The following is a 27,480-nucleotide window of genomic DNA, read 5'->3' as shown; positions in this document are numbered from 1 at the left end:
TATATGTTATGTCATGTTATATACGTGACAAAAGGTAACTGGTGTCAACATCTCTAAAGAGCAAGAGAAATGTCTTTCACACGCTCAGGAGATCTTTGGACCTACACAACTGGTATAAAGAATAATAAATGCCTTGCTGTGTAAGTGTTGCTATCCCAGCATGAAAATGTATTTTATATGTTTGCTTTTACTAGAAGTTTCTTTTGCAATCTGACTTTACCCATTATTTTAAAATCAAAGAACAAATTTTCACAAAGGCAAACCTAATGCACATTTTTAATATTTATTTTTCAACTCAAAGACCATGGTGCTTAATCTAAGCAATAAACAATATCTTATTATCAGTATTGTTTAAATTATCAATCATGCAACTTCTCATAAAACATACAAAGCCAATAGAAGAAAATTTCACCTTTTATGAAACATAAGAAGAAAGCTCGCTTCATCAGGGCCAACAAGAAGTTAGTTGATTGAAGTAATTCAAAGTAAAGTCATTTAAAAAATATGAAGATCTACCTAGTAATTTAAAGGTTTTCCCCATCAGCCCAAGAGAAGTTGCAAATCTAAACTCTTTCATTCAGAAATATTCAATTTGCATACATATTTTATTAAATAAGCAATACATAGCACAAGCAGCTTGTCCTCAGCTCCTCAATCTGCCTCCTTAGGAAACTTTTCTCATTTCAATCTCTTGCATTCATTAACTATTTCCTACCAAAATCACAGAAAAGCTATACTTGTGTACATCCCATTACTGTTTGCATGCTTTATGAACAGACATTCCTTTCATCCTATATGAAAAAAATCAAAGGAACACCTGAGAGTCAAATCAAAATGTGTAAACCATTTAGGATCAAATCCTTACAGTATTTATTTCAGGAGGATATGGGCAGAAATTCCCCCCAGATTCTTGAGTCCTCTGTTTTGATTAATGGAGACATAGGAAGTTATTTTCCTTAAATATCATTCATCTGTATTTTTGTCTTTTTCTTTTATATATTAAGCAAAATTTTCTATCAGGTATTTAATTAATCTATCAGTATGTAATTAAGCTGAAGTTGTTAAAATATTGCTTTTTTAAGGACTTCAAACTGGTCTAACACCAGGTAGAGAAATCAGGAATACTGCTTGTGAGAGCAGTATTTACTCCTATCAAACACTGCTGGCTGGTAAAAGTTTACAAAAATAATTTTTTAACACTCAGATTTGTCTTGATCATCTACCCTTCAAATAGCTTGAGCAGTCACTATCACTATTTTTTCTCTAAAGAATTATGCAGTATAAACAGCTACACCTTTAGTATTTTTAATCATATAACCAATTGTTCTCCTTCTAACAAGGAAATAACCAGAAAATAATGGAATTGTGGGGTTTTCATGGACATAGTTTTCAGATAATGTCAGTGTCTTGCAAGACACACAACATTAAATGTGTGATAAAAGTATTCCTTAACCAGAAGAGAAGTAAAATAGAGAACAAACAGCCTACTTTGGCTGCTAACTCCAATTATATTTCTGGAGCATAATCACTTCTTTTCTCCTATCTATAATCTGATATTCACTATTTTGGGGAAAAAACGTTTTAAAATAAAAGATACTCTAATGCCTGAGCTGTAGGATAATAGAGATGGTAGGAATTATAATGTACTGAAAAATAAAAGTGAAGCCATCTTGGCTCTGCTTAGGACAGAAGGGAGCTAGAAGCTGCTGGTGCCAGTTGCTGTTAAGTTTTTTAATGCACAAGTGAAAAAGGTTCAGTATGGGTTCCCATACCAATCACCCTGATTTTGCTGCAGCAACTCAGTGACAACAAGATTCATGTCACATTTATGTTTCTGTAACAGATGGAGATTAAAGTGTCTGTCACAGAAGCCCATTTCGTGTAGATGAGTCAGAAATGAAGCCATATGATTTTCACTGGTTACAGAAACAGCCTGGAAGGATGAAAAGTACAGAAATATCAATATAAAGAGGAAACAAACACATAAATGCAAAGTTGCATAAAACAAACATTTATGTACACCTCAGATACTCAGATAAGAATTCTCAAACTAAAGTCATCCCAGGAAAATTTAAATTGGAATAATTTCTACTATACTCAGTATTATTTTCCTTATTTGTAATAATTCACTGTATCACCCAGTTCTCAAGCTTATCTTTGCATTCACAAAAACTAACAACCTGTTTTTTAGATTGCTGTATCCTTATCTGTAAGGATTAATTGTGAAACTACAAAACGTACACACTCCTGTCCTTGCTCTTCCATATTTATTTTTAAAATGTGTAAGGCCAGGTACTTTAAACAGTATGACTTGGTAGCATGCAGCACCAATAATTAAAAAGATGACCAAGCACATAATAAAACAACCAGAAGGGGGTTCTCACTCAAATGGCATCTAATGCATCAGGGAATAGCCATGTCTTAACAACTCTTTTTTCCAAAGAGCAGAGGCAGCCATAGAAAGGGCATGTTTCCTGGGTCTCATAAGGTGACAAGATGATCTATTTACCTGATCCATGGAGGCTTGCCCAACAAATAATGCCTTGTAAGCTGAGGCGGCCACTGATAAGGCTCCTTTCACCAGGCCACCAGCAAGGCTATTTCCCGGGCTATGTCTGCAAATCAAATTGGAGTTTAAAACATAGAAATATAGGGAAAGGGCTTTTTCCATATCAGATTACTGATCCAACCAGTACAGTATAACCTACTCCAACTACCAATAGTTTCCAATCCAATGACTCAATATCTTCAGTGAGCATGCCAGAAACTAAAATTAGCATTTTTTGTATCCAAAGAGTAGTGAGTGATAGTGAGTAGTGAAATTGTTCTCTTAAAACTATTTGTCTGCTCTAGTTTCTTTTGCTTGAGTGGTGGCTTCCTGCTTCAGTAGTGCAGTTTTTTTTTTAAAAGCCTCAATTAATTTGTTCAACTGTAAGATTAAAACAACATTTCTGAAAAATGAAGAAACAAAAGGCTAATTGACACATCAAAAATCTCACTAAAAAATCATTATTCACATCATGATGAAATCTGTTTTGTTTTTTTTACCTAGAGGATTCAGGATACATTGATGGGTTATTGATATTTTCTGGAGATGAAACTTCAGAACCATATCTCTGTAGTTCTACAAGAAAGTGAAAATAAAAGTACATGAGAGTAAGAACAGAAAAAAAAAAGAGAAAAGAATCCATCTTTGTGCTCCAGAAGGAACAGAGAATATTCCTACAAACCAAATTTGTAAAATTTACTGGATTTACTTAATAAAAACAATATGTACATATGTATACTTCAGATATACATAAATCTCTGGAGAGCAGCAGTCTATAAAGTGAAGATTTCAGTTAGAAACTCCTGCTTACTGTCTATCATGTAGAACATTGCAATACAATACCTTCTCTCATTTGGACAGGAACCAACAGGGCTTCCTCTCTAGTGGGAAAAGATGCTTCTTGGGAACTTTCAGAAAGAGCCCGGAATCTATTAGAGAAAAACAAACAGATATTCATAATAGTGTACCAAAACTCCATAGAATGAAAATTGGGGATACTGGTCTATGCTACACATTCAGTTAGTTCTGTTATAATATAATATAGTAAAATTCCAGATGGCTTTATCATTTGGATTTGTGTGTACATTTTGGCTTGGTATGTACACTCAGAAATCAACACTTCTCTTTGAGAGGCTATTTATAATTATAGGAAATACTGAAATTCTAAGGTTCTGGATTATTCTTGGTTTACTTGGTACCTTATTAGCTGTGGTTCCCCACTCTGAGGGTTCAGTGACATTTCATCAAGAGTCTGAGAGGTAATCAACGTATTACTAGTGCTATTCACTGGTGTGTAGCTTTCTTCGGGATTTGCTGGAGCCATGGTAACATTTTCTAAATTTGACTGAGAGAGTGCTGAACTGTACATTGACTCGCCCAGAGGACGACTAGTATCAAAACATTCTGGAAGGACAATGATATAATCTTCAGAAAGAGAAGATGCCCGACTGCTGAATTCATCCTGCATATCATTGTCAGCTTCTCCATTTGATTCTTCACCATCTTGCACTAGGAGGTCTTCTAGAAGACAGGGAATAATGTTTCAGTATAAATGTCAACATTGCAATCCTTTCCACAATGCCTTCATCATTCTCTTTTGTAAATATACCTAAATCACAACCCTCTTAAACTAAAAACTTATTCCCCACCATCCAAATCATAGGTAGTCCTCAGTCACCTGCATTTCAAATATGTATCTTGGAGAGGAACAGAAACCATGAATGTGTGTGTGGGGGGGGTGCCATCAAGCCAGCTTTTGACTTCTGTTCAATGAACTAATCCCTCCAGTTTTCTTAACAAAGTTTTTCAGAAGTGGTTTGCTATTGTTCCTTCTAATGGCTGAAAGAAAGTGACTGGTCCAAGGTCACCAACTGGCTTCATGCTAAGGTAAGTTTATGACTCCTGGTCTCTTGGTTTCCAGCCTGATGCCTTAATTACTACACCAAACTCTCATAAACTGAGTAATTTAGTGAAATCTTTAACAGTAAATTTCATTATTATGTTACTCTGTTCATCTGATCCAATTTGGGAACTTCCTCATTAAGCCAGTTACTTACATTCATTAACGCTTCAGAAAAGCAAAGACTAACCATCAAGCCTTACCAAATTCAGGAGTTGGTACTCTGCCCTGTAATTCATCTGATACAGAAACAGGGTTAATGGAATCATTGTTCTCTGGGCTACAGTGGGCAATATCGGATAGTGTTTGCAGAGAATCTAAATCAACAATAACAAAAAAAGAAGAAATAATCAATGACGCTGGAGGTATTTTCTGAATACGGTATATTTTTAACAAGATATTTGAAAGCACTCACTGTGAGAAGACTTCTTTTTTTGTGGGGGCTGATGGTCAGGTGCAGCATCTAAGGTGAGAGAACGAATGACTGTTTCACATACAAACTGAGTTCCACTCATGTCTTCCTCTCCTTCTTCTTGGTTTCCTGAATTTTCAGCTTTCCCTTTGCTGACTTGAGCATCTGTAGGATGAGATTAAATATCCTTGTCAGTATTTACCAAACATTTCAGAATAGAGAAAGCTATCATAGATACCAAGTTTGCATTTAATCTCTGGTAGTCATTTTTATCTAATTCATTTTACCTAATGAATGTAAATACTTCAAGCAGTGAAATACATCAAGAGGAAGCCTGATACCATTCAAGCTACAGAGTTGCAAGAACAGGGTTTTCACAAAACATCAATTTTCAAGAGCCCGATTTGGAGGAGATTTCAGAACCTGCATATTGCAGCTTTTATATAATCATCAGAAATACTTAAATTTCTAAGTCTATAAAATTTAGATTTTATAGTATTTGAATATAGGACTAGTAAGAAAGACTTATGTTGAGCCAAGTATATTCTGTTTATCAAGGGATGAAGGATATCTTACAACAGGGGCTATATTGTAAGAAAGAAGCTGAAGATATAAAATACAAAACTAGGCAAATCTGTTGATTATCATGGTCTATAACGCAGCTTTGACTAAGTGCGTACAACCTTGCAATCATTTGTCACTAAAACTATCTGGTAAATTTTCCAAATTCTAAAGTTAGCAGCTTTGCAGCAAAATAGATCATCAATAATAAAACCAATTAAAATGGTTGGTAACTTCAGTTCTTAGTTGAGACTTCTGGCTTCTACTTGATAAGGAAACCCAGTGAAAGAACAGAGAATTCTTAGGGCCATCACAGTACTTCTCATTGCTTACCAGACAGTAATTTATATGTGATTCTCTCATTCTCTTCTTGTTTCTGATCTAACACAGTTGTTTTTGGCAAAGAACTGCAGTCATGGATTTTGTATGGGCTTGGACCTTGTATGGAATCTGGAAAAGCAAGATAAGGATGATACAACATACCCCCCCCCTTTTTTTTTTGTATTTCTGAAACTATTTTTATAGATTCTTTCCATTGCCTCATCTGTAGGAAAGAAAAGTGATGGACTGGTCAGCAGGTACGGACTAAATATATCTGGAACCAAATAGAAAGAAATAAAAGATTCCCAATAGTTGAGAGAAATGTATCGGCACACGATTAGCTGAGCATCACAGATCATACGGAATTGAAAGGTTCACAAATTTATCCTGTTCAGTTCCATTGCCATTTACAATCAGGGATAATGTGCTAAATACATCCTAATAAGTTGGCCTAGAGTATCAAAGGTTGCAGATGCTGACCCAACTATATTTACCTTGAGGAAACTAATAAGGAGGGGACTAAGCCTTACAAATTAAAATCTCATTACAGTTCCATACTGTGAGAAACCTCAGAATCTTTCACAATAAGCAAATAGCACATTGCTTGCTTAATAGAGCAGGCAAAACACAGTAATTGCAAGAAATAGCAGCAGATCCAGAAGATTCCAGGAGTTGGCAAGGAATTCCCTACTGAAAAAGTATGAGCCTTGCCAGGTATCCAATAATGCCAATTAGACATACTCTATTGAGAAAGCAGGATGAGAATGTATTTGCCACAACTTACCAACAGGAGTATTACGAGGGACCTGCTCCAATTCTTGCACTATGTTAATGTCCAGTAATTCAAAGGAGAGCAAATCCTAATGGGAAGAAAACAAAAGCGAACAATTTAATGACAAAGAAAATGGGAATAATTTTTTTTCTCTGAACCCATTTTGAATTTTGGTCTGTACCAGACATTTCACCTGGGCTGTGAGAAGATCAAGTGATGGGATGTAAAACTCTCTAGCACTGAGGATTCTTTTCATCTTTGATGAAGCAACTCGGTTGGCCAAGCTTACTTCCCCCTTAAATTCTGAAGCTCTTTCCTATAGAGAAAAGAAGTAATACTGAAGGATGCTCCAAGGTGATTTTGAGGCAAACTATTTTACTCAGGCATTTCACTGTATTGTTTATACTGCAGTACATCTTCCATACTACCTTGATCTCCACATTTCCATTTTGTTATTCTATATATAAAAAAGACTGAATCTAATTAAAATATTTGGTATAGAAAATCTGGAATTCTATTTTGTTTAATGCTTCTTCAGCTAAACAAAAATGCAAAATAAACTTGCAAAGTTTAATTCACTACATCTTTGTATTTTCTAAAAAAACAAGTGACACTAGTACACTTTCTCCCATTGTTTTGCGCATTCAGAAGTTAAATATTATTTTGCTTAAAAATAATATATCCCTTATATTATTGAGCTGAGAAATAGATAGAAAAACCACCTTGCAATTAATTTAGAATGAAGTTAATAGGATAAATAGATTAGGATGCTTTCAGGAGCCTATTTTTGCTTGGGAAACTATCTCATGCAGACTACTCCATTGATGCTGGTAAGATTTGTAACAGTCCTGCAAATGTTTTGGATGACAACTCTCATAATCTTCAATCCATGTAGAGTGATTATCAGGCTTTCTATGGTATCTAAGTAAGATCTTTTTTTCTCAATTATACCTGAAAACATTAGGGGTTTGTAATTGTTAAAACAAATTAATTAACAGCCCAAAGGATAATTAGTTGATGGATTCTAAGAATTTAAATTATTTGAATCAGGAGAGAATATGCACATTAAAGAAGAGGGGCCATTGAGTGGAGACAATACAGATGTAAGAGAGAGAGAGAGAGAGAGAGAGAGAGAGAGAGAGAGAGAGAGAGAGAGAGAGAGAGAGAGAGAGAGGCAGAGATAAAAAAAATATTGAAAGGAAAAAAACCAGAGTCTTAAATAGACTCAGGTATGAGGGCCTTACCTCTTCTTTGTAAAGAGACATACTATTCTGGCAAAAGCTAGGCATCAATCTGCCATGGTCAGGCAAATTGGAAATTGTGTTAGAAGAGGAGTCAACCACAATACTGCACCAGATCCGCGGTCCAAATTGTTCCCCTTTATGTGATAACCTCCAGTGGGATGTATAGGTTCCTTCCGTTGCCGGGGCTTCAAACTCCACTGAGACAAACCCCTCTTCCCCAGGAAGTAGGTAAGGCACAATCACATCTTTTTTTCCAGAAGACATCAGAGTTATATTTCCCCACATGAATTTTAGCTGAAATATGAAGAGAAGGGAAAGTTATTTTACGGTAACACCAAAACATGCAAGTTTCTCATATTGGTCATGAATGAATGTTTTTAGGCCTTATGAGCTACAAGACTTTCATTAAGTAAATATTGGTAAATGGAGATTCAAACTTCCATTCTGAGTTGTGCTTTGTTCCAAAATTACTGTGAAGAAGACATCAGAATCTTGCATTTAAGTATCTGGGACTATGACATAGAAGCCCACCTCTCAAGAATCTCTAGGGCTGCAGAGAGAAAGTTATTAGATAATCTTGGAGACAAGTGATGATGAAACAGACTAATAACACTTAAAGAGACAAATCAAAATTTACTGAATGTATACAGTTCTGAGATCTGGGCATCTCCGATTCATTAAAATGAATCCTTCAGTTCCCATTTACTTAGCAACCAGAGCAACACAGAACCATAGCTTCTGCTTTTAACAGTGTAGCCAAAACTCCAAAGTGGATGGATGGAAGTTTAAAATAAACCTTTGTATAAATAAGTAAATTACAGTCCTGAGATCCATTATTTACTGGAATAATAGAAAACAAAGTATTAGCACGACTCAACCCAAAACATGCAACAAAGTACTTCTGCACTTTACAAAGTACCATCCCAATATTGATGCAGAAAGAGCTAAAGGATGAACAAAGGGAGCAGGCTCAGTGCCAAAGCTAGACTTTAGCATGTATTTTTATAAATTAAACATTGAAAAACACCTTGGTATCTGAGCTCCATGCCATATTGCCTGTGTTCCTCATACGCCAATGCTTCATGAAGATAATCTTTGGTGGGAGATGACTTCCATCTGGTAAATTCTCATCTACAAAGGCAGCACTCAATGTGGAGACAACTGGGCATCGCTGCAGAGAACTGTAAAACGGAGGAAACCAGAGACAAATTAGTAAAGTTTCAAATCTGCAGGTTCATTAGCCATTCTAAGTAGGTATTCTAGGAGCAGTAGCCCAACACACCTAGCTATCTAGAAAGCTGATCTAAAACATATCAGGAATTATGAACTTACATACTACTGAAACTTTCATTCCTGTAACCTTTAACTGGGCAAAACAGACCATGGTAGGGTAACCATTTTTGAACCAAGGTACCTCAACCGGCTAACCTACAAGAAAGCTAACCAAAATTGCGATATCCAGGAGGAGACAAGACAAAGTTGTCCTCTGTCCTTTGTGTTTTATTTTGGTTCACTATACAGGCTGGATAGACTGATCCCCACCACTGGCTGTCGGAATGCGGTTAGTCATGGTAAAGCCAGCAGGAAATCAAAGTCATTCCCTTGGTCATTCTGTTTCTCTGTTAAGGAAGTATATCTGAAATGATGACCCAATGAATCACAATTTATCTAATAGTCTTTAAAAACTATATTTTTAGAGAAGTAGGAAGTTGAAGATACTGAAAATATCAGTATCTTCATGCACAAATCATGAGCTGGCTAGAAAAGGACCTCATAGTCCACTAAAAGCCAAAACAGAATATGCAGAATGTGCTTTCCAAACATAACCCAAATCTAGGCTTGCTTACAGAAGTGTACTGGATTGTAGCCTCTCAGATTTTGCAGCTGCCAAATCCGTGTGGTCAAGAGCATGACCTGAGTTCCATAGATTAAATTTTTGATGCAATTTAAATTGCTTCTTGAGTTCCCGTGCTTCAGCTTTACGCTGCTTCTTTTCTCCTCGTAAACGCTGTTTTTCTGCTTTCAGGAAATGTTTGTCCATTTGCTTCTGGAATCTGAACAATTGGAAATAAGGTATTAATTTTGCCTCTCTCTCTTAAAAATATGTGGAGATGGATGTCTCCTAAATTAGCCGGGCAATCCATGGTTAGAGGACCATTGGCAATAAACAAGCATCCTTTTCATGACATCCAAATACTATTGTTGGTTGCCATCTTTTCAGCAGTAAAAGTCATTTAAGGAATCTGCAAGCTTTTTTTCTAGGCTTAATAAAACAAAGCAAAACAAATACAGCACTTCTGCTATCCCCAAAACAAAGCCCTAACCTATCAGAAATTCTGGCCTTTGTCCATTTCAGTAAGGCATCTACAACCATCATCCAGTTCTCCCTGAACAACATGGCATTCCCTTGTTGCTAAAATGTTAGTCTGCTTCTTTTCAACCTAGGCTTAAATCAGATTCTAATTTTGTCCAATATCAAGATAGTCTTTACCATTTCAATAGAACTAATCTACTAGAGGTGAAAGGAAGACATGGAGACAAATCAAATGTTGAATTTCTCATGTTGATATGAATTTAGCTATATCTTTGATTCCTCCATGAGCTTTCTTTACTGTATGTTATATTCATTATCAGAAGTACTCTAAATATAAACAATTCAATGGGTCTCACAATGGAAGCAAGGAAGTTCGTTGTTTACCTGACTTGTTCTGAGGTGACAAGAGATGATGACAGCTGTCCGAGACTCTGTGTGTCTGAAATATGCCAAGTGGGCCTCCTCAGTTTTAGAAAGACATGGTTAGGGTCATGGAAATATAACCCTGCTTCACACAATTCACAGATGTTATAGGTTGGGCAAACACTGAGAAAATAAGAAAGGTGATGTGGTGAATTACTGATTTGTTTCCTCTATTAACTGTTTAGTTATCTGCTAAAATACTTTCCCAGCTGTGCTGATGTATTGAGATATATCAGTGTATTTATAAGTACAAAATATTTGGATGAAATTTTAGGGGAAGATATAAAAGCAGAACTATGAGCCAGGGAAGCTTCTGTAAGGAAAATAAACCCTTAGATTTATTTTTCTCAAATGTTTGAAAAACTGAATAGGGAGAGGATTTATAAGCTTTAAAAAGTGTTAATAAGTAGTTAATTTTCTCTGCAGAACACTTTGTGTGGACATATATTCCAGCTGGCAGGATCAAGGAAAAGAACCGTTTCCGCTATAGCCTCAGCCCTTTATACTCCCACACTTCTGCCCTTCTGGAAGTGTATAAAAACCTGGTTTTGCCAGTTGGTTTGAGGCCTTGTGGGGACATGCACCACTGAAGACTGATGAGGTAAAAGAATATCATCCCTGTGCTGTCCATCTCCTTGGTTCTAAATTTCTATATAGTGTTTTAAATTTTAATTATTTTTGTATTTATCTTTTTATTGTCTGTAAACTGCCCAGAGTTGCTTTATCGATAAGAGGGGCAGCAAATTTATTTATTTATTTATTGTATTTCTATACGGTCTTTCTCCCGTAGGACTCAAGGCGGTATACAGTCAAGAAAAATATAGACACACAAACATCATAAAATTGCTGATTAAAATTATTACTTAGTTTGGTCAATTAAATAAAAACCCAGAATTAGATAACATTTAAAAATCATTCACATGTTCATATGTTTAGCCCCGCCTGTTGGAACATCAGGGTCTTGAGGGCACGGAGATCAGGGATATTCCGTATCTCCGCGGGCAGTTCATTCCAAAGGATTGGAGCCCTCACAGAGAAGGCCCTCCCCCTGGGAGTCGCCAGTCGACATAATTTGACTGACAGTACCCTGAGTAGTCCCTCCCTGTGAGAACGAACTGGTCGGTGGGAGGCTATTGGTGGCAAAAGACGGTCTCGTAGGTACCCAGGTCCTAAGCCATGGAGCGCTTTAAAGGTGATAACTAACACCTTGAATCACACCCGGAAGACCACCGGGAGCCAGTGCAGCTCGCGTAGGAGAGGTGTTACATGGGCGAAACGAGCTGCGCCCATAATCACCCGCGCGGCTACGTTCTGGACCAGTTGGAGCCTCCGGGTGCTTTTCAAGGGGAGGCCCATGTAGAGAGCATTACAGTAGTCCATACGGGAGGTAACTAGGGCATGAGTGACCGTGCGCAAGGAGTCCCGATCCAGAAAGGGACGCAACTGGCAGATCAGGCGAACCTGATAAAAGGCACCCCTGGCCACGGCCGTCAAATGATCTTCTAAAGATAGCCGTGAATCCAGGAGGACACCCAAGTTGCAGGCCCTCTCTGTGGGGAGCAAAATCTCATCCCCTATTGTCAGTGATGGTACCAGCTGACTATACCGGGACGCCGGAAGCCACAGCCACTCGGTCTTGGAGGGGTTGAGTCTGAGCTTGTTTCTCCCCATCCAGATCCGCACGGCCTCCAGGCAATGGAACATCACAGCAAGGGCATCATTGGGGTGGTCTGGGGTGGAGATGTATAGCTGTGTGTCATCAACATACTGATGAACACTCACCCCGAAACCACGGATGATCTCGCCTAGCGGTTTTACATAAATGTTGAACAGAAGGGGTGAGAGGACTGACCCTTGCGGCACCCCACAAATAAGGTGCCTCGAGGTCGACCTCTGCCCCCCTGCCAACACAAACTGCGAACGGTCAGAGAGGAAGGAGGAGAACCACCGAAGCACGGTGCCCCCTATTCCTAACCCCTCCAGTCGGTGCAGTAAGATACCATGGTCAATGGTATCAAAAGCCGCTGAGAGATCTAATAGGACCAGGATAGAGGAGCAACCTCTGTCCCGAGCCCTCCAGAGATCATCCACCAACGCGACCAATGCCATTTCCGTGCTATATCGCGACCTGAAGCCCGACTGGAACAGATCCAGATAAGACAACTTCATCCAGGTATCGGGGTAGTTGTCGCGCCACCACACTCTCAACAACCTTCGCAACAAAGCAAAGATTGGAGACTGGACGATAATTTGATAATATAGCCGGGTCCAGGGAAGGCTTCTTGAGGAGGGGCTTCACAACTGCCTCTTTCAAGGCGGCGGGAAAGACACCCTCACTCAGAGAAGCATTTATAATCCCCTGGAGCCAGCCTCGTGTAACCTCCCGGGAGGCCAGTACCAACCAGGAGGGACACGAGTCCAATAAACATGTGGCAGCGTTAAGCTTGCCCAGAATCCTGTCCACGTCCTCAGGAGTCACAGAGTCAAACTCTTCCCAGATAACGCTCTCAAGACCTGCCCCCGTCTCCTCCCCTGGATCTACCCAATTGGAGTCCAGGCCTTCCTGAATCTGAGCGACTTTATCATGCAGGAATTGTACAAAATCCTCAGCTCGACCCTTTAAGGGATCTTCCTGTACCCCCAGCTGAAGTAGGGAGCGGGTCACCCTAAACAGCGCGGCTGGGCGGTTCTCTGCAGATGCAATAAGAGCGGAGAAGTAGCTAGACTTCGCCGCTCTTATCGCCACTAGGTAGGTCTTAATATAAGATCTCACCTGTGTTCAGTCAGATTCAGATCGGCTTGTCCTCCAATCACTCTCCAGGCGTCTTTTCCGACGCTTCATCTCTCTCATCTCCTCGGAAAACCAAGGAGCTAGACGAGATCGGCATCGGGTCAGAGGCCGCAAAGGCACGACGCGGTCCAAGGCCGCAGTAGCCGCCCTGTCCCAGGCGACCACCAGGTCCTCAGTCGAGTCGTGAGCCAGAGTCTCAGGAAATGGCCCAAGCTCCATCAGGAACCTTTCGGGGTCTATCAGGCGCCTGGGATGGAACCATTTGTTTGGTTCCGTCTCCCTGCGGTGGGTGGAAGTGACTTGAAAGTCCATGTGAAGGAGAATGATCAGACCATGACAAGGGCTTGATGTCTATATCCCCTATTCTTAGATCATTCAGCCACTGATCAGAGACAAAAATCAAGTCCAGAGTGTGATTCCCCAAGTGGGTGGGGCCTTGAACTACCTGGGTCAGGTCCATGGCTGTCATGGAAGCCATGAACTCCCGAGCCGTCTCCGACATCTCACCAGCGGATGGCAGGTTAAAATCCCCCATAACAATAAGTCTGGGGGTTTCCACCGCCACCCCGGCTATAATGTCGAGCAGCTCAGGCAGGACTGCTGTTACGTGGCAGGGAGCCATGTACGCAATCAGTAGGCCCATCTGAATCCCCCGGCCCCACTTCACAAGGAGGGACTCACATCCGGCTATCTGAGGAACAGTGGCCTCCCTCGGGCAAAGACTTTCTCTAATGATTGCTGCCACTCCCCCACCCCTTCCCTGAGTCCTTGGCTGATGGAATGCACGGAAACCTGGCGGGCACATTTCCACAAGGAGAACTCCTCCCTCCTGGCCTAACCAGGTCTCCGTAATCCCTGCCAGGTCAGCACCCCCCTCTGAAATAAGATCATGAATGAGGGGGGCTTTATTTACCACTGACCTGGCATTACATAACATCAGCCGTAGAGACCAGGGTCTGAGACTCTGAACAACCCGAGAAACGAGCAGTGCTTTGGAGGTCGGAGTGGGCAATCGCTCGTAAACGAGTGCGCACTCCCAAAACATAATATGGCCCCCTGCAGCGGTCATATCTGCCCCTCCCACTTACTATACTAATGCCCATCGCTTCATCCCCCTGCATCCTTGTCAGATTTCTGTCCCAATCCTCCCCACCATGATTATCAGACCCATTACCCCTTTCAGTGGATTTATGGATCCCCCCAGATCCATTCCCACAATCCCTCCCAGAACCCCTTAAAATAGAACTTAAAGATTTATCTAAAAACCCCCAAAGCCGTCAGTTTTTTGCAAACCACCTCTCAGGGTTCCAAAACCCGTCCTCAAGAATAAATTATAAATTATAATAAATTATCTGTTAGAAAACTCCTGTAAGTAAAACCTTCTTGCCAAAACAGGGAAGTAATAAGAAATCAGAATAGGAAGAAAGAATGGCTAATATTCCTGAAAGTGTTTAAAACTTTTTTTTTCTTTTTAGAGAGCCTTTAGGGTCGGGTAAATTCTGGTAGTTTCTGAAGAAGTGCAGCTGCAGTAAACAAATGTTATTGAGTTTCATATTGTGTCCTAAGCTATTTTCTGTATAAACAAAATATAAACTGCTCAATTTATATGTAATTAGAGCATTAGTCTCAGTAAATAAATCACAAATACAAATGAAAACAGCTCCTTTTGCCAATGTAGCATCACACAATATTTATTGCCCAATTTCTCTTTTGTTTTTGCTAAAGAAGAAAAATGGAACATAGGTAAAGTATAACATTTTTTTAAAGCAGAAATTTTATTGAAAGGAAGAATGTGAAAATTACTGATGTTCCTCTCCCAACTATTCAAAAAATATCACTAACTTTACCTTTGATTCCATGAGATATTCCATGTTTTCACTTTGGCTACATAATGATTAGACTATTTTTGTTTAAATCACTTATATACATCACAAACAACAGTCACTAGAAAACCTCAGACTACTGATTTCTAACCTCCTGGAAAACCATGGAAATTTGCATTTTAATCCCCTGGCCTGTGTCCTACCTGCACTGGTAGCGAATCCCCACTATGGGCTTTTGACAATTATTACAGGAGAGCAGCCAGTCATGGGAATTGCCTTGCACCAAGGAACTTGCAGGAGTTTGGTGTCTTGAAGTATTCATGGACCTTGGAAGCTGGTTGGTAAGAAGCAGCTTGTCATTCAACTTCTGTTCCAGCATTTTAACAGTGTCTTGAACAACTTGCTCCCGGAACTGAAAAAGGAAAGGCAGAGAGAAAGAAAAGCATCCTGAACAAGTGTCCATTGGCTTTCTGTTTCTTGCTTTGATCTCCATTCCCAGAATTGATGCATGCTCTCAACTAGAATGGACAGGCAGTAAGTTGGTTTGAAGAAAAATAGTACTGCATACAATATACACTTTAATAATTTGGTGTATAATGGACAACCACCCGTACATGCCTTCAGTTATCATATACTAACCATGAGAGGTGAATGTATTGATTCTTCCTACCTCCTAACCACACTACACTAAGCTGCACAAAACTGCCCTCTTAAATCAACTAGGAAATTTGGGTTTAGCCAATTTGGATCAAATATAAATTTGTGTGTGAAGCTCTATCCATGATGAATAATATCCTTTTCTTTACCTGTAAAGAAAGAGGTATTATTCTCCAACTCTGTTTGAATCATCTCCCAATGCCTTTTCTGAGGCCTCTTGCATAACAAGACAAATAGAAAAGAAACCACATTCACCTTTTCCAAGTAGCTTGTAAACCACTCAGGTGGGACCTCACTGAGAAGGCGCTCACTCTAGAGATTAAAAACAAACAAACATAGCAGCAAAACTTAACATACAACTTCCTTGTACCTATTCATATTGAACTTGGCAAGACTGAGAGAATAAATAAAGGCACTCTTCAGACTTTGCCATATTGTTTGTTGGTTGGTATTTTTATTTAAAAATAAGGCCAGGCTTGCCACTAGAAATAATGTCATTGTTCTGGCAGAACAGAATGTAATCTAGACTTTGGTATTCAAGGGGATGCTTGGAGGTTTGCAGATATGTTCAGTCAGCCCAAAATTTTAAAAGCCCAAAGCAAAACCTCTCCTATTACTTCTAATAGCCAAGAACACTGGTCAAGTTCATAAAAATCTGAGGATCTTTTAGCATTATTTAACACAGCATTATTTAAACAGTATTATATCTTTGAATACATATAGTGGATTACTAACTGGTTAATTAAATGTAGCTGAATATTTTGATAATACATTTTGCTAGTGGTTTTAGAAAATAGCTTATGATTTCTTCAACTTTTTACTACTTTAAAACTTTTAGCAAAATATATGATATCCTGGGGGGAGCAAGGAGGAGCAATGAATTCAGTTAATAATTTGTAAGAAACAAATCTTCTTTCAAACAAGTCTGAAATGTGAAGAATGTATTCCAAAAACCAGGAAAATATTTACTCTTCAGAAAAAAAGCATAGAGTCCACTCAATACCTAAAGATAAAGGTTGATTAAAATAGAATGACACATTGCTACACAATATAATGCAATTAAAATCGGAACCTTTGCAAGTTGAGATAGAAAGACCCAAAAAGAAAAACATGGCGTTAATGGATAGTTGACAGGATAGTTCCAGATGCCAGAAAACACATCTTTTTACTTCTACCTGTATCCTTTTATTCTTTCTTTTAATATCTTTGTCTTTTATCAGAGTTTGAGCAATTGGAGCCTTCTTTTTAACTTCTGGAACAAACGGTTCCTCAGATCTCCCAAAGACCAGTCCTGAAGACATGCCTGAAGGAACTCTTAATTCATAGACATTTATCTGAAGCCGACTGCCTTGTTTCATTGCAATCTGGGGGGAAAAAAAACCCTTTCAGTAAAGTTACTTGTACATCGTCATTCTAATGAACCATATGCCATTTAAAAAAAAATCCTATCTTTCTAAAGTAACACATTTATTGATAATTGAAATTTTTTAAAATTAGCATTGTGACAGGTTGAAGTGCCTAGCAGAAGGAAAGCAGATGGTCTGCACTAAGGTAATAGTTTTCTCAGGACAAGACCATAAACACCAAGACAAAATGGGAAAATGCTAGAAGTACTTTTATAGTGGAATATATACAGTATGTCTTAGATGTAGAATATAAAAGACAGGAAAAGCTGAAAAAAGGATTTTTTAAAATTGCAAAATTGACTACTGATCAAGTCAGATGGATGCTGCATTAAACTCAACATATATGGAGCTTTTCCTAATTTCTAAGGCCCAAAAAGATAAAACTAATTTCCTCTTTTATGTAATTATTTCTATATCCCCTTTGCTTTTAATTTCCTAGAGATTTTCTTAATGGTCTTCTCATAACCAGCAACTGGGATACTAAGTGGTTTTGCCAAAATTCCTTATGTGACTTCTCCATCTGTGACATGAGAGCTAGTACCCTTCATAACTAGACAGATATCCATCATCCAGGAATTAGACCAGAAAAGAGAATCTAAACTCTTCTAAATCTAAAGTTAGGAATCAAACCTTTGAGAATGAAAATAGTGACAATAATCTTTCACACAGAGTTAAGTTACAAGGACACAACCACAACTTTTATTAAAAATCAGAAACGTTGCAAAATAAAAAAGACTAGGTGCTTAAATCTAATATAGAAACTAACAGAATAACTATAAGAATGTGGAGAAAGTAACATAAAAACTGAAGCTCTTATATGTATTCTGACCCAACTGAAGAGGAAGGTAATTCAGAAGTAATTTGCTACTGTCCAGAGAATAACTCTTTATGGCAAAATAGACAAACAGTATTGACTAAAAAGAACTTCAGTATCTTGGAATTGAACTAGAATGGACTAGTTTAAATGATTTTATTGGTTGAGATAAAATAGAATAATAAAATCTCAGACCCATCAAGAAATCTAAAAGGCTTGATTTATACTGCTGTAAAAATAACTCCCCAAAGCTAATCTAATCCATTACCTTAACAGCCTCTTGATATTCCTCTAAAGAGAGAAACAAACTGTGGTTAATATTATCATGTCCAGAATTGCATTTGTAAATAAATTACTATATTTTAATCACATTTGGGCCCAATATAATTTCACTGCTTTGGTAATTCCTTCTTATTCCTTGATACAGATTTCATCCCCTATCTCCAAATCCAATTGAAGTTTAGTAAAGAAAAATTAATATACCCTGCAGGACTTGCTAGTTTTATTATGGTGTACAATCCATGTCATTAATTTTAGCTCTTAAAATGTAATGGAATTCTATATTCAAACTATTTAAAAGAAAAAAAAACCCAAGAAGAATCACATATCCTGGGTAGTATGAGCAAGCCAGATTTTAGTTCTGAATTAATTTTGAGAAAATTTAAATCAGCATTGAACTTAATAAACTTTACATAAATAGGAAGTGACTGAATAAAAAGCTGAAGACTTCATTAGGTTCAGCCTTCTCCTTAAAAGACTACTAAACAAGCTGCAGATACAAAGCCTCATTCTAACGTAGAAATAGACAAATGCTGGTTAACTAGATAATCGCTGAATACAGTTTTTACAGGGGAAAAACAAGGCATGTATGTTGTTTACAAAAGTATACTTCAGTACTATTTTCTATGTGTCCCTTATTTAGATTGCTGCCTTTATTCACACTACAACAGCAGGACTCCTCAACAGATTCAATGAGTCAGCCAAAGGCAATTTACCTGCAGTGTTGATGGATACCTGTGAAAAGAAACCAAATCGTGAAAGGAGGCTTTTAATTGCTGCCTATAATATTCATAGGATTTTTCATGCGATCTTTACAAAACAGTAGATTAGCTTCTCATAGCTTCTCATCATTCATAGTTATTACAGACATTTATTTCTTTATTAAACAGACCTTTCCCCCCATCCTGCTTTCCTACTAAGAAACTACATACTTCGAGGTAAAATCAACGCCATACAAATTAAGACTGTAGAAAAAAGTTATTTCAACAAATATTGCTGGTTACACCATATTCAAATGTAGTCATTTTCTCTCCCCCAGCCCAAATACGCTGCCATCTCACTGTTATGCATTATCATTTTGAAGATGACTGGTATAGGTACATCACAGAGCCTACCAGCCCATCTCAACTTGATGTTCCCTGGATACCCCAGCTAGAGTTCTATGTTGGGTGGGAATTTTTGAAATTGTAATATAATTGTTGGATGCTTATCCTATGGTTGGGTAGGTAATATACAGAAAACTATGTTCTGTAACTTTAACTGCTACAAGATGACTAGTTGTCTGTGCTAAGCAGACATAAAAGAAGGCAGGAAGTTCATTCACTTCTGCTCCTGCTATTGGAAGGTTGAACTGCTGTGTCTGTGTTACTGAAGAGAACTGGAATTGTAAGCAAACTATGTTTTTGTGTTGAACCATGATTATTTGAAGAAGTGTTATCTTTGTTTTGAGAAGCCAAGTTTGTTTTTTTTACTACAAGTAAAGACTGTTTATTTTTCTTTAAACGTTCAGAGACTGTGAGTATCTGTGTGTTTTGCTAAGCAACATATCTATTCGCTGTCTGGTCCATTGCACCACTTTGCAGAGGGCAGTTTTACCCTCAACAATAACTCGTATCAGGAGGAAGCTTTCTGTACAACTAAAGAATAAATCACTCCTCCTGACAAAAATATTTTTTGTCAGACCTATTTCTCAAGAGTGGACAAATTTGGAGCAAAACGCATGTACATTTTTCTTCTTTTAGACATACATTATTGGTCTTTTCATAATTTCAAGAGCAAAATATTTTTAAAGGATTGTTATCGGGGGAAGGGGGCAGGATTCAAGAATTGTCCTTATTTCTGTTATAAAGACGTAATTCGTTAACCCTTGACTTATAACTCTTTGTTCAGTGACTATTCAAAATTATAATGGCACTGAACAAAGGGACTTAACAGCTCCTGCCCAAAGTTCCAACCATTGCAGCACTGCCAGTCACATAATAAAAACCTGCACTGCAAGGATCACATCCATATGATTTACAGATTCACTGCCACGCCCACCCCAACATGGGAGAAGGAAATAGCTGTAGAGAAAGGTATTTCACAGGCACAATGGGGCAGGAAAAAGGCTCACATCTCAGGAAGGGCAGGAGCAAGGAGGCGGTTTATCCGCTGGTGTGCCTAGCTGGCTGAGGTCTTCTGGCCATGGTAGGCTTCTGTCCATTGGTAGGCCTAACAAGCCAAGGCTTCCAGATATGGTGGTAGAATAAAGCGGCCCAGGCCTCTCAAGAGTGGAAGGGGGAAGGGAGGAAGTCTGTGAGTCTGTGGGCCTAGCTAACTGTAGCCTTGTGACCCGCAGATTTCCATATATTGGTAGGTGCCAGAATTCCCAAGGCCTTTATCACCCCTTGAGGCATTCCTGCATGGTCACTTAATACTTAATAGAGCTGGGGTTATGATCATTGAGGCAGTTACTTGGATGTCTTGCTTTATGACCATAACTTATGAAAAAAATTCTGAGCTTGTGGTCATGTCAAAGACATCTGATTATTATTTTTTAAAAAAATATCTTTTCAATCCTCAAGTGGTAAGCCTCTGGAGAGATGTCAGAAAAATTAGATAACCTGTGAAACTAACTATTACACAATACAGACCAAATATTAACTGGAAGGTATTTTGCAAGGAGAAAAAAAGCTTCTTTATAAAAAAATATATAAAGTTCTTTTTAGTGCTCTATTCTTTCGAAAGTACAAGGATACACTTTTCATTTTTAAAATAAATCCTTCATAGGAAGATAGAAGTGCAGTACCTCATCATGGTCCTCATCTAGGTATTTGATCTGGATATTCTTCAGTTCAAATGAGACTTTCACCTATAACAGAAATTAACTGTAGTGAAATGGCTCATCTCCATGATGACAGAGAAACAGGCAGCAATGATTAATCCTTTTTATTGATATTTCAAAAGTGTAAATGAAACCAAGATCAATTCTATTCCTCTTTGTCAAATACAAGCTATATATATTTTGTACTTAAAAGAATCAAAGCTTTGTATCCCAGTCATTAAGTCTATAAGCTGTTTAGAATATTTTGCATATACCTATCTTATCTATTAATCAAAAGCTGACTTTGGCAATCTTAGTTTTACCTCCCTTACCCAATAGAGTTGAGTTTTCAACCACATTGCAGACTAGTAAAAATAAATCAAGTAAATAATTTATTCTAACAGATACACTACATTCAATAAAAAATTCTGGGGAACTTGAGAATAAACCTAAAATTTTTAATATAGTACAGGAGTTTCTTCCAGTAAAAAAATATAGTATTTTTTTGTGGAAAAAATGAGTATACACAAATATACTAGCAAGTTAAATATTTCCACACAAAGGGCAAAGCAACTTTATGTCAATATTGAATTAAACCACTTGCAGCAAAAACATGCAAGTTCATGTCCGTTTTTAAATACTGCCTACAGCTGCTCTAAATTTACATTTAATCTTGATTGAAATAATAGTTTCAATTTCTTTTAATGTTTAATGGTCCAAAAACACCTCAGATCTGCTTTCTGCAAGCATACAAAAAGCAACTTGGAGGTGCAAGCAATTATCTTGTTTGATCCTGAACAGAAATTCAATCCCATCCACTTTCGGTTATGAAGCACAGATTGGTGAGTGAACAAATAACTTGAGCAAGAACTGTTCACTTACAAAGAACATTAAAAAATGAAGAGAACACTATTGGGAGCTCGGATATATTTTCGATGATCATCTGGTAGCCTATACCAATTATTAGATTAGTGTTTAGATTTGATTTACTAGAATGTTGTTATTCCTTGTCACTAATCTTGCACTTATACAACTCTGCATAAATTGAGGGAGAAGGTTGAAGCTGTAAAAGATGTTAATGTTATACTAGTTTGACTACTGCATAGCTGGGATATTATAGACATGGCAGCAATAAAACAGCCAAATTGCCTTCAACCTTTTCCATTCTATGGAATTAATGAAGACTGGGGACTTTAATGCAATTGCATTAATCAGATTTGTCAAATTTGCTAATCAAAGGATGGGAAGAAAGCTGAGATCATTCCATGAATGACTAATACTCTTAACATTTTACAGAAACAATCTTCTCAAATTTTATTAATTGTTGGTTTACCACTTCAATTACAATAGGAATTCTAAATATATATTAGAATTAAACAACAAAGATAGAAACAAGTAACAAATAATTAAACCTTATTAACCGTCACACTGGAAAAATGGATGACCATCTGAAACATATGTCCAAAAGTGGGTTCTAGGGCCTGCTGAACTACCCTGTTCTAGGGCCTGCTGAAAAAGCCAGATGTTGGTGAAAACTTAAAACTTAAGTGATTTGAAGACAGCAAAGGGAAATATTAAAACTGTTATTGATCAGTGAATCATAATTAGCAAAGACCGAACTCACCATGGCTTCCAAATCAGCCCATGTGGTTTTAGATGATACAAGGAAGTTCAAAGTGTTACCTTGGAAGGTCACACTGAAATTTACCTGGGGATCCATTCTGTGAATCTGTGGAAAGAAAATGAAAACATCAATTAAAAAACAATGTAGTTGTTCCAAACTTAACTTCTTTTTGAGAGGAACCAAGCTGTCACAATATTTTTATATAATTCAAAGAACCAAAAACCTGGGGTTAGGGCCACCTGGATTTTTCTCTCCCTCTCCCCATCCTTCTGAATATTCTCCTAAACTGTGCTTGCTTGCATATGAGAAAGATAAGAAAACAATGATGAAATTAAGTAACTTTCATCATGTTTTCTCTCTGCTAATTGATATTCATGGATACACTGTGCTTTGGTTAAGTCAGATGCAGAGTTCTGTACTTTGTTAGGTCAGGTTTACCTAACCAAATACACCAAGATTAAAATACCCAGAATCATGTATACAAAGTCAAGGTTAATATGGATTAATCATTATGTTTAACCATATGTTCCATACTAAGAATATGGAATCAATAAAAATCCAAATTGGGTCCAAAAACACCTTTATGATTCTCTGCCCAATAATTTTTTATAGACAATAATAGGCAAACATAAAGGCTAACTTATTGTGAGATACTAAAATTTTGTAAAGGGGTAAAATACAATTTTAAAAATTGAGGCAGAGGGATATAATTTTCAATTAGATTCAATTAAATATCCCTAGATAATAGGGATATTATTTACAATTAGATTTAAAGTAGACAAAATAGTTTATAGTTTTGAACATTGTGAGACTGATACAGAACTGTGTACAAACATGAATATATAACTGCAAAAACTAAGGAACTTTGTTTTTTTATAGCTACAAGATTATTGTATGCACAAATCAAAAAGATTTGGCATTATCCACAATGGAGGAATAGCTGGTGAAGATAATGGATAATACAAATCAAGACTGGGAACACTAGAACTTTGCACATATTCATAAGTCTGTTGTAAATACAATCATATTTGCAGTTTGCAATGCTTCCCAGCCCATGACCAGAATGTACATGTTAACTTGCTCTTAGGACAAAACATGTTTCTATATTTGTTTCTTCATTAATCTACTCATACTCCTTTTTTGGTAGCTCTTCAGAATGGCACTGCTCTGAGGAAAATACCTATGAAGTGGAAATGTGATTTCCCACCATTTTGAGGTAGAAAAGCAAGTATTCTTTAGGCATACTTTTATAACTGTTAGGACTTTCAACAGAAAAGCAGGTCTACAAAAGGTATCCACAGTTATAAAAAATAATCACAGTCATTGGTCTAGAATAGATTATTGAAATCACTTCTCCCCACACAGCCGTAGCAGGACAGCCCTGCTTTTAAATTCTATCGAGCTTTATTGTAGGGCATGCCCCATAAACATCAGCATGTTATATTACTTATAGAACAGTTTTGAAAGAAAAAAAGATATTCTGGAATATTTGAAAGTTCCATACCCTTACAGGAACTTAAAAGTGGCTTATCTGAAATAGAGAGTTTTGGCTACATAATAACTTCACAAACATTCCAGACAAGCACCATGGGACAACTACCATCTTGAAAATCCTTGGAACAGGAAATTGCATATCATGGGATCTACCGGAAAGTCACCATCTTAACTGGCCTACTTGCTACAGTACAAGGTATCTAGTTAGTAGGTTATTCGCCGGGATTAACCGCAGTAATTAATAAAACTACGAAAGCACAGGGGTTGCTACCTTAACGCTGCAATTATGTGCTTACGTATATGGAGGTAAAAGCAACAACATTGACGAATATATGTAGTAAGCATACAAAGCATTTATATTAATATCGCACATTTACTCGAAGGAGAGACTAAGGGCGTTTCCATTTTGGCTTCGCATTAAAATCGAAACGGCCAACTTGGAAAGCCTTAAGGAACAGTTTATTATAATGCAGGAGCCCGAAAAAGTTGCCTGCTGTTGAAGCAACTACCGAAAACGGGTCATTCGCTCTTCACAGGGACGGGGGAAGAGCCGACTTAGTAACACGGCGTTTCCCGAGCACAAAAGCTTTGCGGTGTCCGCTTCTTCTCCAGGACGGAGCTTACTCTTCGCTTACCAAACGCTCAGCAAACCCCCATCCGTCGGCGTCCGCCACCTGGCGCCCTCCAGCTGCACTAAAGCGCCGCAGCCCATGGACGTGGGGGGTGAAGCCGAGGCGGCTATTCTACTACCCCGCACGACTGGAGGACGCCTCTCGGGGGAGGCAGCTCCTTTAAAGAGAAGGGCAGGGAGGCAGCGGGACGGAACTTACTGGACTGCCCAGCAGGTCCTGGACGTCTGACGAGTGGACCTCGGTAAAGACCAAGGTTCCACGCTCAGCGTTCGCCATCCCCTCCCCCCACGCTATGACGCAAGGATACCGCTGGTTTGTCGACCAACTCTTGCAACCGCTGCTGCTTAATGCGCCTGGGCCTCGGGTCCTTTATACTATTGGCTCCCCGCGAGGAGAGAGGCGGATCCTGCAAAAGAACAACAATAACAAGTAAGGAGATGGACGCGTCTCATTTCCAGGGGAAGGGATTTCCGGATCCAGAGCGTGGTAGAAGCCATTTTTTACGTGTCTTCTGTTTTGCAACCAGCCAATGAAAAACCAAGCATTTGACTGCAGTAGAAAGGTCGCGGCAAATACAAAAATCGTCCGAATTCACATTGGATGCTGTGTGAACGTCTTCCTTATCGGGAAGAAATTATCATCGTCTTTCCGAGATTATGAAGGAAACACCATTGCAACCATTTATTTATCAAACTTGTATGCCGCCTTATCACATCGAGAAAGATTTTAGGCGGCTTACACACACACACATATATATGTATGTATGTATACATATATATACATATACATATATATCTATATACACACACACACACATGTATATCTATATATATATAAACTAAAGCTATAACGAGAGCCACTTTGTCGGCTGAGATAAAGTGACTGGCCAAGGTTACTGGCTTCATGTCTGTGATGCCTTAATCCAGGGGCCTCCAATTTTGGCAACTTTAAGACTTGTGGACTTCAACTCCCAGAATTCCTCAGCCAGCAAAGATTAAGGTCTAGTGCCTTAATCACTAGACCAAACTGACTCTCCATCGCTTTTTAGCTAGCTTTAATTGCATTTGAATAAAAACACATGGTTCGGTTGTCAGAAATTAGCGATGAGAATCCTTTCGTACTCGAGCAGCGAGGACTGTTTCCTCCCCCTTCCCCCCTCCCGCCTTTCTGGCGTTACCAATTGGTGGGGCTGGGAATGTTGCAGTCATGGGATCCGGAAGCTACGTGGTGATTGGTTACCAGGCGGTTGTCTCCTCCCCCACCGTATATCAAGGGGAGGAAGGCGCGAAAAAAAAAACAGCGGCAGACCAAAGGAATAAGAGTCACTTTTTAGGGGCGGCAAGAGCTCGGAGGTCGTGCAAAACTCAAGCGAAGGCAGCGTTTAGGTGAGTAATACCTATCTAGCAGTGACGCCAGACGATAGCTGGAGTTTAGATGCGCATTTTTTTTTAAATCTCGGAGATTTTAATCAAGAGGCACTTACTAGTATTATCACTAAAGGAGTTCGGGGGAGATGATGCAAGCATCTAGTTCAGAGGTCTTCAAACAGCCAGTTATGCTGGCTGGAGAATTCTGAGAGTTGAAGTCCACAAGTCTTAAAGCTGCCGAATTTGAAGACCTCTGATCTAGTTCATATGATAAAAGACTGGAATAAGTATCTCCCTTATGTCTATGTCTGCTGACAAAGACATAAATTGTCTTTGTCAGCAGCTAACCTTTCTTTCGGCAGAGTCTGTGTAAGCGAACTCTCTTCCGTTTTTGTTACTATACTCGCTGTATAACCAGGGAAAGGAGAGGGATAAAGTAACATTGTTATTATCTACGTGTGACAGAAAAATCTTTGATTAAAGTTTAATACTTAAAACAAGGCATTTGTTTCCTGTCCATAAAAAAAAGGATTTACCTACAAAATGTAACAACTGGAGGTGGATAGAAAAAGAATGGTCACCAGTAATGCCTACTTATAACTTGATTTCATGAAATTATTTTGGATAGTTTGTGAAATTAGATAGAGATAATGCTGAAAAATACTTGGGCAACAAATCAACAATATTATTAACTAAAGTTTATCAAAAGTTTATTAGAGACATTGTGAGAAAATTGTGTGTGACTCAGCTGAGTCACTTATAAATGAAGAAGGAAAATTCTTAGCAACAGCACTTAGACTTATATACCGCTTCATAGTGCTTTCCAGCCCTCTAAATGGTTTACAGAGTCAGCATATTGCCCACAACAATCTGGGTCCTAATTTTACCAACCTTGGAAGGCTGAGTCAACCTTGAGCCTGATGAGAAACAGAAGTAGCCTGCAGTACTGCACTCTAACCACTGCGCCACCGCGGCTCTTATAATAATGTTCAGGATTCTGTGTTACCACAGATTAGATTACAGAGAAAACTAATTTGGTGTAGTGGTTGAAATGTTAGATTAGAAATGAGAGATTGTTTTAGTCCTGTCTTAAGTAAGAAAGCTGCCTGGGTGACTTTGGGCCAGCCACTCTCAGCCCCACAGAGTTTTTGTTGAGAAAGTAGAAGGAGCCCAAATACTTTTTAGCATTATCTCTAGCTAATTTCACTGACTATCTGAAATATTTGTCACCTTGAGTTATTTACAACATAATGAAAGAAGCATATAAAAAAAATAAAAAGCCTGCTGGGTGATCT

General features: G+C 38.3%; 2 protein-coding genes across 9 annotated transcripts in view; one reads left to right on the top strand and one right to left on the bottom strand.

Annotated features, from left to right (window-relative positions):
* Positions 1-264: 264 nt before the first annotated feature.
* NBR1 (NBR1 autophagy cargo receptor) lies at positions 265-25,229 on the bottom strand. Of its 6 annotated transcripts, none has more exons than XM_034416223.3 (22): positions 25,017-25,229; positions 22,693-22,797; positions 21,054-21,116; positions 18,982-19,000; positions 18,255-18,277; positions 16,942-17,130; positions 16,022-16,078; positions 15,313-15,521; positions 10,457-10,618; positions 9,606-9,812; positions 8,786-8,939; positions 7,759-8,052; positions 6,708-6,830; positions 6,527-6,602; positions 5,755-5,871; positions 4,864-5,025; positions 4,652-4,765; positions 3,748-4,069; positions 3,392-3,477; positions 3,049-3,124; positions 2,510-2,615; positions 265-1,933 (listed from the first exon to the last, which is right to left on the bottom strand). In XM_034416223.3, exons 1-22 carry the CDS (start codon positions 25,092-25,094, stop codon positions 1,754-1,756), a joined length of 2,922 nt encoding a protein of 973 aa, XP_034272114.1. In that variant the 5' UTR covers positions 25,095-25,229; the 3' UTR covers positions 265-1,753. The 6 variants fall into 6 exon arrangements, with proteins under 6 accessions (XP_034272114.1, XP_060547728.1, XP_034272117.1 ...); XM_060691745.2 differs by having other exon boundaries at positions 3,748-4,066; XM_034416226.2 differs by having other exon boundaries at positions 25,126-25,220.
* Positions 24,636-27,480, top strand: part of BRCA1 (BRCA1 DNA repair associated) — an 85,226-nt gene continuing 82,381 nt past the window's right edge. For 2 of the 3 annotated variants that reach the window (XM_034416222.3, XM_087894009.1), the window contains exon 1: positions 26,048-26,203. The gene's annotated coding sequence lies outside the window, so the exon portion shown is untranslated. Of the gene's footprint in view, positions 25,248-26,047; positions 26,204-27,480 lie in introns of those variants that run through there. The other variant, XM_060691744.2, reaches the window with a different exon arrangement.

The sequence above is a fragment of the Pantherophis guttatus genome, chromosome 4 (assembly GCF_059756535.1).
Source record: "Pantherophis guttatus breed Tessera chromosome 4, ASM5975653v1, whole genome shotgun sequence".
In the NCBI taxonomy this organism is placed as follows: Eukaryota; Metazoa; Chordata; class Lepidosauria; order Squamata; family Colubridae; genus Pantherophis; species Pantherophis guttatus.
Note: the sequence above shows the minus strand (reverse complement) of the source record. Positions and strands in the feature narration are given on the sequence as shown.

Coding starts and splice junctions, on each gene's coding strand:
- NBR1 (XM_034416223.3), bottom strand. CDS start 25,094: ATGGCGAACGCTGAGCGTGGAACCTTGGTCTTTACCGAGGTCCACTCG. Junction 9,813..10,456: donor GTCACCTCAGAACAAGTCAG/GTAAACAACGAA, acceptor CCAATTGTTCAG/ATTCCAGAAGCAAATGGACA. Junction 4,070..4,651: donor AGTACCAACTCCTGAATTTG/GTAAGGCTTGAT, acceptor CCTGTCTTCTAG/AAGACCTCCTAGTGCAAGAT.